The sequence below is a fragment of the Momordica charantia genome, assembly GCF_013281855.1.
Source record: "Momordica charantia cultivar OHB3-1 chromosome 1 unlocalized genomic scaffold, Mcharantia_2.0 BLBB01000001.1, whole genome shotgun sequence".
Taxonomy (NCBI): Eukaryota; Viridiplantae; Streptophyta; class Magnoliopsida; order Cucurbitales; family Cucurbitaceae; genus Momordica; species Momordica charantia.
The window spans coordinates 10,044,446-10,058,358 of record NW_028275157.1 but is presented as its reverse complement, the minus strand read 5'-3'; the positions used below and the strand labels follow the sequence as shown (position 1 = coordinate 10,058,358).

The 13,913-nt window shown below is 36.9% G+C and overlaps 1 protein-coding gene across 4 annotated transcripts; it reads left to right on the top strand.

The window, feature by feature from the left end:
• The first annotated feature begins 580 nt into the window (after positions 1-580).
• On the top strand, positions 581-13,016 carry NEK5 (Serine/Threonine kinase catalytic domain protein). 4 transcript variants are annotated; one of them, XM_088120995.1, is made up of 15 exons: positions 581-768; positions 874-909; positions 1,349-1,473; positions 1,756-1,822; positions 2,634-2,699; positions 3,251-3,297; positions 4,934-4,979; positions 5,056-5,136; positions 5,233-5,275; positions 5,368-5,417; positions 10,953-11,034; positions 11,118-11,167; positions 11,244-11,317; positions 11,424-11,475; positions 11,557-13,016. In XM_088120995.1, the coding sequence occupies exons 3-15, from the start codon at positions 1,355-1,357 to the stop codon at positions 12,826-12,828; spliced, it is 2,049 nt and encodes a 682-aa protein (XP_087977121.1). In that variant the 5' UTR covers positions 581-768; positions 874-909; positions 1,349-1,354; the 3' UTR covers positions 12,829-13,016. The 4 variants fall into 4 exon arrangements, with proteins under 4 accessions (XP_087977121.1, XP_022151631.1, XP_022151633.1 ...); XM_022295939.2 differs by lacking the exon at positions 874-909 and having other exon boundaries at positions 587-768; XM_022295941.2 differs by lacking the exons at positions 581-768; positions 874-909 and adding an exon at positions 959-1,190.
• The last annotated feature ends 897 nt before the right edge of the window (positions 13,017-13,913 follow it).

Genomic DNA, 13,913 nt, shown 5'->3' with positions numbered 1-13,913 from the left:
ACTACTTATAAATTAACCATAATGGCTAAATACATGTTACACAAAACAACTAATAATAAGAAATCTAAAATTTTTAAAATTGAGAGTCAAATAAGATATCCAACAATTGATTCTACTCGAGTAAAAATCTTTGACGAAATTCCGATGTTTTTTTATTGAGTAACTTTTATTTATATCATTGATATCTTTTTAAGTTAATATATATACATGCTAGACAAAACAATAATAATAAAATCTTATCTGTCAGAACGAGTATAGCTCAGCAGTAATTGACATGTACCTCCAAAAGAAACTAACACGATAATATTTAAATCTACACATGTGCTAAAAAAAATACTAGAAAATGAAAGTACTTCAACATTAAAGAACATTTTTTTACCCAATGTCAGCCTAATAATTCACAACCAAAAACTGAAATCAACAGTTAATCAAAAGAAAACAACTATTTAAGTAACAATTAAAAAAAAAAACTGCAAAGCCCATTTCTTTTTTTCTTTTTTGGAAGTTGATTTCCAAAAGAATTACCAATTTCAATGCAAGAAGAGACTAGAGAGAGACTAAAACCAGATTTATTAATTCTCGTGGCAAAATCAAAACGTTGGTAAGAAAGAGGAGAGAGAAAAACGGCTCCTTCTTCTTCTTCCCAACCTTACTAACTACGCATCTGTTACTAAGCTGCAGCAGCGAGAAAAAGAAAAGGGGGAGAGAAAAAAAGTTGAAAAAAATCATTCTGGGAATTTTGGGTCATCGCCAATTTCTTCCAAAAGGGTGAGATTTTGTTTGTTTTTGTGTTTTTTTTCTTCCCAAGTGGGGCTTGTAATTGACATCACAACTGCCTCGTTGTAAAAACATTCCCCTCTTCTGAATTTGAAGCTCTTATGAATCTGCAAATGCAAGCAAAGCTTTTGGGTTTGCCTTTCTCTTTCATCTTCCTAACTTCCCCACTTTACTTTTTCTTCTTCTCTCTCTATTGATTAAGAAGCTTTGTTTATGGTTGATGCTTCTTTTGTTCGCTTATGTTCTTTTTTTTTCTCTCTCTCTCTTGTTTTGGGAAGTTATCATTTCGCTTTAATTATTATGCTATTTAGTACTCTGCCTTTGCTTTTCTCTTGAGTTCTGGAAGTTATCATGTCTCTGTAGATTTTGGAACTTCTATTCACTATTGAAAGGGGGGGGTCATTGTTTTTGGGGTAAATTTTTCACTCCATAATAAGACTTTCCAGAGTTGCTGTAGAATTTAGGCCATGTGAGAGTTGTGCAAAAATGGTTCCAATTTCAGTTGGTTTTAAATTTTGGCTCTGCCCCAGAGGGGTTTCTGGCCTTAAACTGTGTCTTTTGGGGTTTGAAGGTCGACATGGAGAGTGATAATGGAGATATGAAGACCAGGATGGAAGATTATGAAGTTATTGAGCAGATTGGAAGAGGGGCATTTGGATCGGCTTTTCTTGTTTTCCACAAGACTGAGAAGAAGAAGTAAGAAAAACTTTCCAACTCCTGTTCATACTTCCATGTAATTGTTGTGAAAAACATTGATGCTAAGTTGAGTTGCCTATCGAATTGAGATATCATGGTTAGTTTTCCACTGTTCTCTGTCGTTAATGGAACTACAATCTTCAGAACTGAAAAGAGGACTTCAAGATTTATACATTCTTTCTTGCCTTGGTGTAGAAATGAATCAAATGGTCGGTCTTGTGGAACCGATAGATGTCCGGTAAATTAGTGCTTCTATTAACGTTTACATTCTTTCTGAAATAGGTATGTACTCAAGAAAATTCGCTTGGCTAAGCAGACGGAGAAGTTCAAGCGTACTGCCCACCAGGAGGTTTGTTTACTAAGAACCTTTAACAACTATCAAAATGCTAAAATTATGGGTCATTGTTATTGAGTTTTTCTAATATCTGATAAAATTGACTCTGTTTTGCCTTTCATTGTTCACCAACTACAAATGAATAGTTAAATAGTAGAGGGACCGTTTAGTGTTTACTGCCTCGCCTCACACTCGAGGACAATGCTTAGTCTTGACACAACAAATTTCGTAGAAAAGAGAGAAAAGAGAGAAAATTTAAGTCAAGGAATGAGGGTGAACAATTTTTATGACCCCATGATATGACTCCATGTGTTCATTATAAATTGAGTCATTGTGAGCTTTCAGCTGGCTCTAACGCCGAAAAAATGGAACCTTGTTTCATCTAGGCATGAGCTTGATTTGACAGTTTGAATTTTTTTTTTCTTTTTTGGATAAGAGACGAATATATTAACACAAGAAAAAGACCAAAATAGCCTGAGGGCAGGGGTAAAGAGAGCCCCCTCCCAAGAACTTTAATGCATTATCGCCTTCCAATCTTGAAGGATCGATGATAAGCTGAATTACAAAAAAATTCTTTGTGGCACCAAAGAGATGTCGTAATCTGTACACCATTAATAAAAGATTATATGCTTGATGAAGATCCTTAGAAAACTCTACTGTTTCTTTCTCTCCAAAGATTCCACGGAAAAAACTCTCACAGCACATCTCCATGGCATCTTTGCTCTTCCTTTTGACAAACACCCGTAAAGGACTTCACTTAGTTTACGTGTAAATATTCTTGTTAGTCACAGTGATTTTTTTACTGATGCGTCCATCTCAATTTCAGATGAACTTGATTGCAAAACTAAATAACCCATATATTGTGGAGTACAAAGATTCATGGGTGGATAAGGTAAAGCTGTTGTTCTTTCCCCTCCTACTTTAATTTGGATTAAATCTGTTTTTTTTTTTTACAATTCTTCTTCTTCTTTTTTACTTTTATTCTTTTCATCTCGTTCTCCTTATTGATATGAAATGAACAGTGCGTGAGGTTGGAAACTTTTATACTTCTATTTAATTTTCCATCACCTATGTTTTTATAGTTTTCCCCCTTTTCTGGTTATGACTAACCGAAGGATTTGGTTTTGAATAATCTTGATTCTCCTCCTTGAAAGATTGTAGTTCACTATATTTTAGATTGTCAAATCGGTGACATTAAAGAAAGGACTATTTACTACAAAAGTTACATCTGAATTTTAAGGATGATTATGGATACGGAATACTGTCTTTCTTTAAGAGGAAATGAATTGTTGGTTTCTTTGAGTGATCCAATGAGGAAAGTGGATTCTCAACTTGGAAGGGTGTATGTAATCAGTTATTTATATGTGGTTATAGCTTTGGTGATGTCTTTCTTCTCTGTTTCGCTTGGTCTACATTTTATATTTTGGACACTCTGTTTTGTAGGGTGATTGTATATGCATCGTTACTGGCTACTGCGAAGGAGGAGACATGTAAGTGATAGTTATTTAATTTTTACACCAAGTTTTTTTTTTGGGCATATCACATGATTAAATTTGGAGCGATAATAGTAGATTTAGCCTAAATATTTGTAAATTTGACACATGATATTTACAAAAATAATACCAATGTAAGAACTCAAAATCAATGGTCTACGTATATCAGTGATGTACTTAGGTATTATTAGTGATGTACTTCATCAATGATAGAGAAATTATATATCAATGACTTTACTAATGATATGGAAATGGTGCATCAGTGATGTACTTATAAATGGCAACTATTTTTGCCATTTATTATAATTTTCCATTAAATTTTATATTGAATGGAAAATCTGCAACCTTATTATCAATGTTTATGTGGTCTTTTGCTAGTAACCGTTCAATTTATTTTACCAACTACAGAATCCTTGGGTTCTAACTTTTAAGGCAGGTTTGACGACGTTCCTGTCTCTTATTTCTCATTTTTCATTTTTTGTTTCTTGTGTTTAATGAAAATGGAACTACATTTGGTAGCTGCTTCTTGTTTCTTATTCTTTCTTTTTTTATTGAAAAAAAAAAATGTTTGGAAACAATTTATTTTTAGAGTTCTTTATAATTTTAAATTAAAAAAAATTAATTTTTTTAATTAAATATTCAAAATTTTTACATTTCATTTACTTTTTAAATATTTATTTTCCATTTAATTTTTAAATCTTTATTTTCCACTTTATAAATCTAGAATGATAAAATAATGCTTTTATTATGTTTTTAAAAAAAATGGAAAAAGGAACAAGAAACGTAAGGCCCGTTTGGTAATGTTCTTATTTTTTTTTTCTTGTTTTTTGTTTTCAGTTTTTGAGAAACATAAACGTTAGTAACTATTCTTGCTGCTTCTTATTTTCAAGAAATGTTTCCAAATTATATGGAAATTTTGGAAACAACAAAATCAAGTCTCTTGGTTCTTATTTCTATTTTCAATTTTTTCTAAGACATAAATAAAACATTATTTTATCATTCGTGACTTATAAAATACATAATAAATATTAAAATAAATAGAACATAAAAAACTAATAAAATTTTACTTCTGTTAATCTAAAATTTTAGAGAATAAGAAACAAAAATGGATTACAAAAATTGTTTGTATACATAATTTTTCAACAGAAGAAGAAAGGAAAAAAAAACAGTTATCAAATGCAATCCTGTTTTTTTTTTTTTCCTTGTTTTGTTTCTTATTCTTTCTTCTACCATCATCTTCTCATCTTATTTTTTTGAAGTATATGGCCTGGACAATATATTTGATTTACTACTAAAACTTTGCTGAGTGGTGTTTGTAAAAAACCCTTCCAATTGGCATAAATAATAAAAAGAAAACAAAGCTACAAAATTCTCCCTCTCTCTCTCAATTTTTATTGCTATCAACAGCATGGACATAAGTGATGGGGATTAGATATCCTCCAAAGAGACTGATGAATGGTGATTAAAAACTCTTCCAGTTGGCATACATAAAAAATAAAGCAGCAGAGTAATTCTTTGATGACAAAAAGTCAACATTAATCTTATTTATTAATATTTATTTGTAGAAAGGGGGAAAGAGATGAGAAGAAAACTCGAGAGCTAATCGCGTGTCCTGTTTTCTTCTATTGAGCAGGTCTGAATTGATTAAGAAGGCCAGAGGAACATACTTTCCAGAGGAAGTAAGTCGAGAATAGTACCAATTATTGCTTTCCTAGTGAATCTATGTTTTAACTGCCATTTCTTTTTATCCCTCAGAAACTTTGCAAGTGGTTGGCACAGTTGTTGCTAGCTGTGGACTATCTGCACTCGAATCGAGTCCTACATAGAGATCTTAAGGTATCTATTACACAATCTTGGCATTAAAAATTGCAATAAAATTTTTGTTGATGATTCTGATTTTTGTCTCTTTTTTCAACTTTTCTTCAATTGCAGTGTTCCAACATTTTTCTTACAAAGGGCAATGATATACGGCTTGGTATGCATGCTTCCAATTTTTATGGGATCGCATTTTCTTCTTGTTATTTTATTTCCTCTAAAAGGCAGCTAATATCTTGAATGTCTGTACAGGGGACTTTGGACTTGCAAAACTACTGAATACAGAAGACCTTGCTTCGTCTGTAAGGATGCAATCATTGTCTGTTGTGATTTTTTTGATAGAAAGCTTTAATAAACCAATTTAACTTTTATGCTGCTAAAACCTGGCCTGAGCAAGCGCTTAGAACTTGTCACTTTCACAATCCAAACTATGATCGGAGGTTTCCAAATGGCTAGTTGTTTATGGCTGAACTCTTTCTTCTGGGCCTTGTCCCCTGCAATGTGTTTTATTCATGGTATTGAGCTTTACTTCCTCGAGAATTTCGAGAGGAAAACAAGGTGGAGGTTCCCTTCCCTCTCTTCCTCCCTTGCCACATTCCTACCGCAGACCAATTGATCCCACCAAGCTGAATATTGGCCACATAACTTCCAACCGCCTGCAAATTTTCTCTTCAAATCTTGCATTGTGACCATCATGTAGTTCTGAACCAACAATGCCTCAAACTCAAACAACCTTGATATTTCCACCTAGACATGTTCGGCTTACCTCAATCATCCATTTTCAACACCATTGATTCACAATATTCCAATCTGATCAAACATGCCATGCTCTGATTTCATGTTTGCCCTTGCTTCAAAGCCTCTTTACAAGAGATATAACAGGAGGGATGCCCTCAACTCGTTTCACATATATTTGAAAGAAGCTTTTTGGGTCTTAGCAATAGATTAATTACGTAATGCTTTAGTATATTAGCTATTTAGATGAGTGACTTTTATAATACTGTTAATATAAATGGATGTTGCAAAGTAGCTCGATTTTGTTGTGAGAGATACAAACCTCTCAAATATCTGTAATGTCTGTGAGCTGTAAATCCTTTCCTCTATCAATATAATTGCCATATTCTTGCAAAGCTCAATTGGTATTAGAGAACTTTTTTGGACATGCTGAAGGGGAATAAGACGGACTATCGAATCAAGGCTGTCGAGCAATACTTGGGAACAATGGTGGAGGAAGTAGAAGATGCTGTCAATAGAGAAGAGTTTGGCTATGCTAGTTGAAGGTATGAACCAACTCTCGAAGAAGCAAGAAGCGAGAGCTGGGGAGAATGGTGATTGATCCCCTTCCATAGGGAAACCCACAAAAAGGGAATCATCCGTGGACATGTGTGCAGAAGAAGGAATTGGTGAATCTAGTGGAATACTCAAGGAGGGGAAGTATGCTAAAATGGTTGCTTGACTTTACCAATGTTTGATAGAAGCAATCACAACCATTGGGCTTTGCAAGCAAAACACAATTTTGAGATCAACAATTTATTGGAAGCTGAGAAGTTAGATTCAGTGGTGATGAATATGTAAAAGGAAGCAGCAATATGATACTGGTGGACACAAGGGAGGCAGCCTCGGAAGTCTTGCGTCGACTTCAGATGAGCTCTGTAGGGTCATTTCCAATCAATGAAGGAGGGCTCTTTGTGTGAGAGGCTTCTGCCTCACCATCAGGGAGGAACAGTTCAGAAGTATGAGTGCTAGTTCTAAGTCTTGGCTGCATCTTAATTGGACTTGTCTGATGCAATCTTGGAGGCTAAGAACTGAATAGATTTAGGTGTTGAAATGAAATCTCACGGGCTTCATCTTGCTCACAGAGGTGGCTTAGTCGGTGGAAGGTAGGAACCAATTGCTGAAGGAGGCGACAAATGGAAATTAGCAATTTCTATAATCGGGTTCATTGACATTCTAGGCTAGAGTAGAGGCCATACCATTGGGTTTTGTTCTAACTCAGACAAACAGCAAGCCTGCAAAACAGAATAACTAGAGTGATAAAAGTGATGAGATGGGACTTTGAGCCAATAATAGTGGCAGAGGGGACTCCTCATTCAAACATATGTTGGATGTTGAATTGCAATGATGAAGGAAGAAATTGCTATTATTTCAGGTTTGAGGAAATGGACCTGGTTGGCCATAAATGTTAGAATGAAGCAATAAGCATTGAAGATGTTGCTATTTCAAGAAGAATCCAAAGATGAGGGAGGAAGTGAAAGAACAATATCACTCAGCTCCATTGTGGGGATCAATTCGACTCATACATTGAAGGTCAAAGGGAACTTTACAGAAGAAGCCTATAGTTGCAATGGTCAACTATTGGGCAACCCATAAGTTCATTAGACCTGGGCATTTGTGATATCATTCTCAGAATGCAGTGATTGGCACCTTGGTTGACATGCACTCAATTGGAAGAGGTCAATGCCGTAGTTTATGATGGAAAGGGGGATTATTGTTTCGTGAGGAGACCCTTCGATATGTTACTCTCTAGTGTTGTTACTTGCCATGGAATATGGACGCAATCAAGGAGAAGACCAGCCTAATATTAGGGTAACGACAACGACATTACGCAGGTGGTAGATTCACTACCACCAACTATAGTAGGGTTTTTAAAAAAATAAGTATTTGGTCATATTCTCCATGCCAGTTGGGCTTCCTCCTTCACGACAATACGATCACTCCATTAAACTGTGAAAGGGGTTGTCCTCGATTAGTGTACCCTCTGCAAATATCCTCAAGTTCAGAAAAATTAAATAGATTGTTCAAGCCTAGACCAAAAAAAAAAAAAAGATGGAAGGTGGAGGTTCTATGCATACTAGAGTGTGGAACAGGGAGATTGTCCCAAATAAGTTCCTCATCCCCATCATAGATGAACTAACATTATTATTTCTCTAAATTGGATCTAAAATCAAGATACTACTAGGTAAGAGTTTGCTTTGAGGATGTCCCTAAAGCTGCGGGGCACTATGAGTTCTTGGTTATGCTGTCATGCCCCATGAAGGTTTGGGAAGCTGATGAATGAATCCTCACATTGTTATTTACCATTAGTGTCGGTTTTCTTTGATAACTTCGTCATTTACCACACAAGTTTGGTACACTTGGATATGGTGTTGGCAACTTTTCAACATCACAACTTGTATGTAAATGGTTAGAAATGTTATTTTGGTCGGAGGAAGTGGGAGTACTTGGGACACATTATTTTACGGGAGGGGGTTCAACATGACCTAGCAAAAACAACCCATGCTAACCTTGCCAATATCGATAAGTTTGATGGAGCTTCAGATATCAGAAGTTCCTATTACCAAAAGTTCGTGAAAGGATATGGTCAAATAGCTAGGGTATTCACAGAATAGCTTGACAAGGACCGATTTTGCTAGGGAAGGGTGAAACTATAAATGGAAATGACATTAGTACCAATTCCTGTCGTACCTGATTCTTCTAAGAACGTTATTGTGGGAGTATATACTTGAGATAGGGATTGAGTGCAGGCTTCATGCACTGTTAGCGAATCAACTTATTTTAGCCAAAGTTTTGTTAGCTTAAAGCACAACGGCAATCTTTTCCTAACAAGGAGTTGATGGCTATTGTGCTAGCTGCAGAAGAATGGCGGCCATATCCCTTGGGAAATGACGTTAGTATCCATTCTTGCACTACCTGATTCTTCTAAGAATGTTGTTGTGGGAATATATGCTTTGACATAGGGACTGAATGCAATTTTCATGCAACAGAAATCTTTTCCCGAGGAGTTGATGGCTGTTGTGCCAGCCACTCAAGAATGGAGGCCATATCCCTCCGGTAATAACATTCGTACCAAATGACTATAGAACCCATTCTTGCACAACCTGATTCTTCTAGTAACGTTTTGGGAGTATATGCTTTGAGATGGGACTGAGTGCAGTTTTCACGCAACATTAGCGACCAATAACTTATTTTAGCCAATGTTTTGTCAGCTTAAAGCACAACATAAATCTTTTCCTAAGGAATTGATGGCTATTGTGCTAGCTGTGCAAGAATAGACCATATCCCTTGGGCCGAAAAGTCCTAATCAGAATCGACCAGAGGATTTCAAAGTACCTTTTAGAATAATGCCTAGTTGGTATGGATCATCAAAGGTGGCTCATGATGTTTATGGAGTTTGATTTCAAAATATCTACCCCAATTTTAGCTGTTGACCAGCTTCTACAGGAGAGGGATAAAGCCCTGATTTGAAATTTCCGCTGATGCATGCTCAACAGATTATGACGAGGGATGTGAAATACCAACAAGTGGATGATAATATGGTTTTCCTTAAATTATGGCCATATCAACAAGACCGTATCTGCTAGGTAAAATGCAAAGCTTGCCCACGTTTTTTTTGGGACCGTTCAAGGTGTTGGGAACAAATTGGAAAGGTGGCCTATTGGCTGCAACTACCACCTAAGATATTATAGAGATACTCTCCAAGATCCTAAGTTCAAGCTCCCAGGTCGAAAGTTTGATAACTTAAAACCCTTTATATCTCTTCGAGTTGGCCATTAGAATGGGCTAAACATTCCTAAAGATATTATAGACGGGCACGAACATAATGTAAGAAGTGAGACCCTCAATGCTCTGATTAAAAAGAAGAGAATCGGAAGAAGAGAAAAATTGCTTGCCTCCTACCCACCATCTTGCTCTATTTATTACCACACTCACTTTAAGAAACTCACCGACTGTTATTAATGTATCCCTCTTAATCATAACCTCTTTACTCGAAGAACCCTACTATTTAATAACTAATTAACCTTTCTCCAATAGTCCTATCACAAGATCATTGAGCATAAAACACCCTCCAAAACTCCTTCCCCAACTTGTTTAACATCTCCACAAAAAAGGGGGCTACAATTGCGGATTGCTGGAATAATTCTGAGAACGATTGGGATCTAGGCTTGAGAAGAGGCCTCTTTGACTGTGAAATAGAAAGTTGGATGGGTCTGATCCAAGCCATCGACATAGTGCGCCTAGGGGAAGGGGAAGATCGGGTTGGCTGGTCTATTGACAATGGTGGAAAGTTTTCTACTAGGTCTGCTTGTATGAAGATGGTGGAATGTACTCCCCCTTTGAAATCTTCTCTCATTCAAGCTATTTGGAAGTTTGCCTCTCCAAGAAAGGTCAAGGTGTTCCTGTGGTCCTTAGCACACAAAAGCTTGAACACCCATGAGAAGCTTCAAAAGAAGTGCAGCAATTTGGTGCTCTCCCCCTCTGTTTGTAGTTTATATATAGCCAACACTGAATCAATTGATCATATCTTCATTCACTGTACGTTTGCGGCTCGAGGGTGGCTCTTTATCATGGATCTCTTCGGGTTGTCTTTTTGTTTCCCTAATCGTATAGACGTTCAGTTGGCTGAGGCACTGCATGGCTGGACTCTTCCTAAAAAAACTAAGTTTTTGTGAATATGTGCTTCGAGAGCTCTCCTTTGACACCTTTGGTTGGAAAGGAACCTTCGGGTCTTCGAAGATAACTCTTCTTCTTTTGAGACTTTTTTGTAGAAATGTACAGCACACTGCCTCTTGGTGGTGCATCAACTATAGCAAATTCTTTTGTAACTAGGACCTTTCCATGCTTTTGTACAGTTGAAAAACGGTTGTTTAGTTCTTTTGGGTGGGGTTTCCTCTACCCAGCCCTTAGGTTGTTCCTTTTGTCTTCCTTTTGGAGTATACTAGTTTCTTATCTAAAAAAAAGATCATTGAGCATAGGCTATTATTTAATAGTTACTGTGTAATAACTCAATTTCACTTACTCAGACTGGCTGATTGTGGGTGCCATTGTATGTTTTGTAGGTTGTTGGAACTCCTAATTATATGTGCCCTGAGCTTCTTGCGGATATACCCTATGGCTACAAGTCTGACATATGGTCACTTGGTAAGAGTTCTGGAGGAACGGTTCTATTTACGTAGTCGATATTCATGTTCTCGGATAGTAATAAGTCTTGTTGTCTTTTTCAGGATGCTGTATGTTTGAAATTGCTGCACATCAACCAGCGTTTAGGGCTCCGGTAAGTTTAAGGCACGCCTCTTGAGTTTCCTCTTCTTTTTGCTAGATGCCGGATTGATTTACATGTAATTCAACAGGACATGGCTGGTCTTATTAATAAAATCAACAGATCCTCCATATCTCCTCTCCCAATTGTCTATTCCTCAACACTGTAAGCGATTCTTCCGAACCATTCCCATTTTGATTGATTTTTCCACCCAAAAACAGTTCATTTTCAGTTGTTCTTAGACTTGAGACCGTTTTTTTCCTACTTGCAGGAAACAGATCATCAAGAGCATGCTAAGGAAGAATCCTGAACACAGACCAACGGTGAGCAATGGCGATCCCTAATTTTTTGATAGCCAATTTGAACTTTAAGATCCCTCCTAATATATGGCTTAATTTAATTAGGCTGCTGAATTGTTGAGGCATCCACATTTGCAACCATATGTCCTTCAATGCCGTAATGCTTCGGCTAATATACTACCAATATATCCGTTACCCATCAACTCTAAGGATAAAACGCCAAGAAAATCACCATCTAACAAATTGAATAGTAGCAATGAAAGTCGGGCCAAACCGAGCATAGCTTTCAACCTGCTGGAAAATATTGATCTGGGGGGGATAAGTGCTGACATACATAATAGCAACTCATCGACTGATGAAAACATATTAACAGCTATTTCAGAAGACATACTCGAGACGAAGATGGTTGATCCTACATCCTTTCCTGATGAAATATCCACATCTGATGCTGTTGATAGTCCGGCTGATGTGCTAACAAGGTCTGCGTCTGCGACATCCATTTGCAATGGTGATAAACAGAATGGCAGAATCGGCATTCAGTGTACGGAAGCGCCTGCCATCAAGATCACCTCAGAAAATAGTCCAAATTCTCTGCAGATAGAATCCCGGTCAGAAAACCTTCAACAATTACCAGAGGTTGCCATTAAGACCATAAACCTGGAGAACCCAAAAAGAAGTTGCAACAAACAGATTTCTAATGAAACTGAAGCGAAGAGTGATGGAACTATTGAAGGGAACTTCATGCAATTATTGATGTCCTCTGTAGGAAGTGCTGAAACGTCTGGATCATCTGATGATAAATGCTCACCGAACTCTGTCGATCAACTGAATATCGAGGCGAGAAGCAGCATAAACAAGGAAACCTTCAAGGGGCATCCAGAAGTTGTTCGTAGTGACTGTATAACATCTGAGAAAGAAGCCACTCAATTGGAACGGATGTCATCTGAGAAAGAAAGTGCACAGACAGATTGCTTGTCATCTGATAAAGTAACACACGCAGATTGTATCTCGTCTGAGAGTACAGATGATATGATTCCAGGTAAAAATGATCAAGTCAAATTGACACAAACGATGGCGAATGAAGACATTCATCTGCATAACAGGGCAGCAAGTGATGCATCAGTACTAAGTACACTAACAGCATCAGCTGGCGAAAACGATTCGAAAAGTTCCGAATCAGAATATCCAAGCCAGCGAAGAGCCGATGCTCTCGAGTCCTTACTCGAGCTATGTGCCCAGTTACTAAAGCAGGACAAACTTGAAGAACTTGCTGGTGTGCTGAGTCCATTTGGGGAAGAAGCTGTCTCTTCAAGAGAGACTGCGATTTGGTTGACAAAGAGCCTCATGTCGTCGCACAACTCTAATGGGGGATCTTAGCATCCTAAGATTTTCAAGAAAAAAGGAAAAAAAAGAGAGAAAGTTTGCATATTTGTACAATAAATTTATTTGCATCATTTTCTTTCTGGTGCTCTTTGTTTGATAAGGATGTGAAAGTATTTTATTTGTTGAAAGTTTGACTTAACATTTGCCTTTAATGGAATAGAAACAAGACAATTGCATGATCATTTCATTTCATTCAAAGGTTTTTTTTTCTTTTTTTCCTTTTTTTCCCTTGCAAAAAGGTAAGGGGTCAATTTATTACATCATGTATCCAAAATTGGCAAAAAGAAAAAAAATGCAAAAAGAAGAAACCCCATTTGAAGAAGAATCACCACATTGATTTATTTGCTCCCTTCCTCCTTCAAGTTTGTTTCCTACTTGAAGAACTCAGTTACTGAAGGCAATAGGCAATAAGAGAGGCAGCAGATGCACCTATCAAAGCCCCGACGCCGGGCAAGGTAGCGGAACTTGCGCTGGTCGGGCCGGGTGCCGGGGACCCGGCTTCTTTGGCAGCCAAAACCGCACCGGGTGCCGGGGACACCACTTCGTTGGCGGCCAAAACCATGCTCAGGGAGGCAGCAGCAGCAACTAAGGCAGCCAAGGCGATCTTCTTCATTTCCATGGTGAAAAAGGAGGGGTAAAATAAAATAGAATTTAGAGAAAGACCTGCTTGAGAAGATGAGGAAAAAAAAGAAAAGGAAAAGTCCTTTATTTGTTTTTTTGGTTTTTTTTTTTATTTTGTTTTGTGTGTAGATCTAATGAAATGCAGGTCTGAGGAAGAAGATGGTAGTGAGAAGAGATTTATAGGGAAAATCTTGGTCTATTTTTGGATGTAAAACAGTTTGTTAGTGTTATTATGGTTGTCCATGGTTTGTGGATTGGTAGCTTTAGAAATGAGGAATTAGTTCACTTTTTTAACTAAATCTAATTACTTTTTTTAAAAAATGTGGTTGAATAATTTTGGGATTTTTTTTTCTTTGTAATTTGTGATAATTGGGTAAAAATAGTTAAGAATTGGCATACCTATTTCTCTAACACCCAAAAAAAAAGTAATAAAATAATAATTCTATTGATTTTTATTT

Excerpts from the sequence above, each read along its gene's own strand:
- NEK5 (XM_088120995.1), top strand. The coding sequence starts at position 1,355 with ATGGAGAGTGATAATGGAGATATGAAGACCAGGATGGAAGATTATGAA. Across the intron at positions 2,700-3,250 it reads AAGATTCATGGGTGGATAAG|GGTGATTGTATATGCATCGT; the intron begins GTAAAGCTGTTG and ends TCTGTTTTGTAG. Across the intron at positions 11,476-11,556 it reads ATCCTGAACACAGACCAACG|GCTGCTGAATTGTTGAGGCA; the intron begins GTGAGCAATGGC and ends TAATTTAATTAG.